We start from the raw sequence: 3547 nt of genomic DNA, 5'->3' as shown, positions 1-3547 counted from the left end.
TGAGCTCTACTGACACCTACCGGCCAACACAACAGATGTCATAGTTGAGGGTCATGCACCTGTTCTTATCAGACCAGGCAAAGTCGCACTGTATTGGGAAATGGGATTCAGGCTATACAGCACTTATTGTTCACAATTGCCTTTAACCGATGTTGATATTCTGATAGTACATTATCTTATTCTGTTTTATAATACAATGCGTAAAGTTGGCTTTTCCATCAAAAAAATGTTTTGATCTGTAAAATCCACTACCAAGGGGCAGTTCATGTTGCGGAAATCTCTTGCTACGTAGAATAGATGATAAATGATTAGAGGACAAAACGTGTTAGTCCCCATTGACAGTGCGTGGAATAACTGAACGTTTTTAACAGCAGCATTTTCCCCCAGTTGATATGAATGGAGGACGAGCGATAAACATACCAGGATTATTACATGTTCTTGTTCTTCTCACTGTCCTGAATCCATTTCACCTCCATACTGAGGGGGTACAATTTGTAGCCTAGGCTACTTTAGCCACCCTCACCACCCTGACGCGCCCAAATGTGAGCTCACGAAATCAGGATGATTACCTCGCCCGATGTAAATCATTCTTACTTTAATTGATTATTTCAGTGATTTTTTGTGTAATTATATATTATTATAGTTGTTGGGTTATGAGTGTGTTTGGGACAGAATGTGTTACACGTTTACACAGTCAAATCACAAAAAGTAGCCTACATTTGTTTTGCATGACTTTTATTTTGAAATTCGTGTTAAGAACCCGGATATGAGTTGACAAGGAGGTGTAGGCGAAACATCCGCGCGTACAAAGGAAAGGGGACCATGGCTGAAATATCACTGTATCTCACCAACGTCAATGTATCGTTGGGCCAAAACATGGACATAGATAAGGTAGGTTTGTACGTTCAATTGGTTGAAACAGTTTAAGTTCGAGTTGGTCCTTCGTTATTTCAGTGCGACGCGCCTCAATTGCGTTATAGCACATCTCTGTTTAGCAAAAGTGCTGCCTAGCTACGTCCAATCCTGCCCGCTGTTGTGAGGTTCATGTTTTGTTCCACAAATACATTTCAGAAGATCCACATTCATTTCAAAATACTAATACGTCTTTATCATTTGCTGTACATCCTTTAATATATTTTGTGCTTGCACACATTGGGCTTCATGAATGACAAAAGACTGTAGCTAGGCTCTGTATGTCTGACAGTCCGTTATGATTACAGTCAGTCTCTTTCTCCATCCCTCCCCCCATCTGTTTGTCTGTCCCAGAGTCCGAGCGCGGTGAAGGACTTTGAGAGCGTGGAGCTGGGTGACCTGGGGAGGAGAGAGAAGGCTCCTCGTAGAATCATCCACTTCTCCAGCGGAGAGACCATGGAGGAGTACAGCACCGATGAGGAAGAGGCAGGGGAGGACGAGCAACCAGAGAAGAAGGATCTGCTGTCCCCTGTAGATGCGGTGAGGCGCGTGCGTGCGTGTATGAGTGTACTGTAAGCCGTGTCACAGGCTAACCAGTGTGTTTGCTTTGTTCCAGTCCAAGATGAACTGGGGTCCATATGTCTGGTTTCACATGTGGAGAGCCGCCACATCCACCATCTCAGGTAGGCCCACAACTGCACATGCTACACACAAGCATTAACATGAACATCCCAACTGAGCTGCTGACTGGCTGAAACCAGCATGACAGAGTGCTAACTTTCTCACGATACACACTCTTGATCCTTAACTCCACACTCAAACTCACATTCATTCACTCTGGTACAGCGTGCGACTACCTGGGGGAAAGAATGGCGTCACTCTTTGGCATCACCTCAGCCAAGTATCAGTACGCCATCGATGAGTATTACAGGATGAAGAAAGAGGTACGTTCTCAGAAAGGTCATGGTAATGTCAGCAGAGAGATTGGACACCCAAAGGGCATAGATACCTGTGTCTAGGCTGTGTGTGAATGTGTATCCAGTATGGAGGATGTGCCTCAGTGAGAACAGTAATATTTCCCCCTCCGCCACACAGAAGGAGGAGGACGACGCAGACAATCGGTTGTCAGAGGAGGCAGAGCGCTACTTCGACGGGCTCCAGTGTCCGGAGGACCAGGGGGAAGCGGTGACGGGCCCGGCCGAGGTCGCCGCCCCCCAAGCCGGTGTCCCCCGTGAGATGGTGAACGAGCCTCAAGCCGTACCCGCCATCGTCCGAGTTGTCACGACAACCTAACCGACGACCCAAAGCGAAAGTTAAAGCGTTTCACCTTTGTTTGTTTTGAGTTGTCGAGGAGGAGGAACGCAAGCAAGTCTTTTGTCTCTCAGCGCTACCTTGGTTTGGGAGGCAACAGAATCTTGTGGCAGACTCACTGTATTTCAGTTGTTTTGTGGGGGCAGTTTGGTAGGTCTATGCTACTCTGTTAGGAACCACGAGTCCCTCCTCAGTGGCCTTACTGCTCTAAAGCCTTAGAGGGCTTACCACTGAGCCCTTTAATGGACAGGCCAGTGCATAAACTGCTAACAGGGCCAAGCAGCTTAAAACTTAATTCACTCTTAACACATGGAACTCTTGCTGCTCTTTTGATCTGCCTCAGCGAACACTAATAATATGCTACTTCCTTTCTTTTTATGTAAATATATCATGTTTGAAAAACATGTAGTGCACTGAACTAAAGGAGCCTTCGTGGAAGACACCCTGTAGCCTTACCGACTTGTTTATCCCAGGAACATCTGCGTAAGCCACTACGAGGTTTCTGGCTATCTGTTGGAGTAAGAAAACTGTTTTACTATGTATTATTTGCATTTACTTTTGCCAGTTATTTCTTATTGCCAGTAGTAGTGCTGGAGGTAGAGCAGTGGAAATGGTAGGGAGCATTTCAAATCATCCCTCTTCTTTCCATCAATGTCCAATCTTACTTAAATATCAACTGACATTTGTATTTATTTTGAAAGCACTTTTTGATATTTATCTATTTATTTCAATGTACTGACTGAGCACTTTTTCAATTCCTTATTTCACAGTTTTTAGTACGTAAGGAACTGTTAATGATTAAACTGTTACAATTAAAAGGGTTTTCTCCTGCTTTGGTCCATGTCTCTGATCTGGCTGCTGAGGCGCGTGCAGCATCTCTGAGTCAGGCTTGTGACTGGTAGTCTTTGTCATCATCAACAAAGACCTCAGTGTTGTGATGCTCCTAGAGCTATTGAGGTCACAGATTCTGAGAGCTAGTCCCTCAGTACTGCCATTCGGAGGTCAGAGAATGACCTAGCACCGTGACCTCACTATTTTAGAATTACATTGAGGGTTGGGCTGGTCAGGACTTTGCACCCACAGCACAAGACCTCTATTGAATTCATTTCTTTATCTATGATGACGTTTTGAATTACACCATGGCTATAATACAATTTCTCATTAGTAATGCCGACACTATCATGGTTTGTTGTTTTTGTGATACAGAAGGTGCCATGTAGGGCCAGCTCATCTGTGAAGGATAGAGTCCTTGTCCTTGTGTTTATGCCACAGACAGGCCACACAAGGACAGCTTTATATGGCACACAATACCCCCCCACAACTA

At 44.9% G+C, this 3547-nt stretch overlaps 1 protein-coding gene across 1 annotated transcript; it reads left to right on the top strand.

Moving 5' to 3' along the window:
• The first annotated feature begins 777 nt into the window (after nucleotides 1–777).
• LOC311310375 (protein FAM177A1) lies at nucleotides 778–2922 on the top strand. The gene is made up of 5 exons (XM_084439848.1): nucleotides 778–891; nucleotides 1267–1452; nucleotides 1529–1595; nucleotides 1759–1856; nucleotides 2008–2922. The coding sequence occupies exons 1-5, from the start codon at nucleotides 823–825 to the stop codon at nucleotides 2203–2205; spliced, it is 618 nt and encodes a 205-aa protein (XP_084295974.1). The 5' UTR covers nucleotides 778–822; the 3' UTR covers nucleotides 2206–2922.
• The last annotated feature ends 625 nt before the right edge of the window (nucleotides 2923–3547 follow it).

This window comes from Borostomias antarcticus, assembly GCF_949987555.1.
Source record: "Borostomias antarcticus genome assembly, chromosome: 6".
Lineage (NCBI taxonomy): Eukaryota > Metazoa > Chordata > Actinopteri > Stomiiformes > Stomiidae > Borostomias > Borostomias antarcticus.
Note: the sequence above shows the minus strand (reverse complement) of the source record. Positions and strands in the feature narration are given on the sequence as shown.

Coding starts and splice junctions, on each gene's coding strand:
- LOC311310375 (XM_084439848.1), top strand. CDS start 823: ATGGCTGAAATATCACTGTATCTCACCAACGTCAATGTATCGTTGGGC. Junction 1,596..1,758: donor CGCCACATCCACCATCTCAG/GTAGGCCCACAA, acceptor ACTCTGGTACAG/CGTGCGACTACCTGGGGGAA. Junction 1,857..2,007: donor ATTACAGGATGAAGAAAGAG/GTACGTTCTCAG, acceptor TCCGCCACACAG/AAGGAGGAGGACGACGCAGA.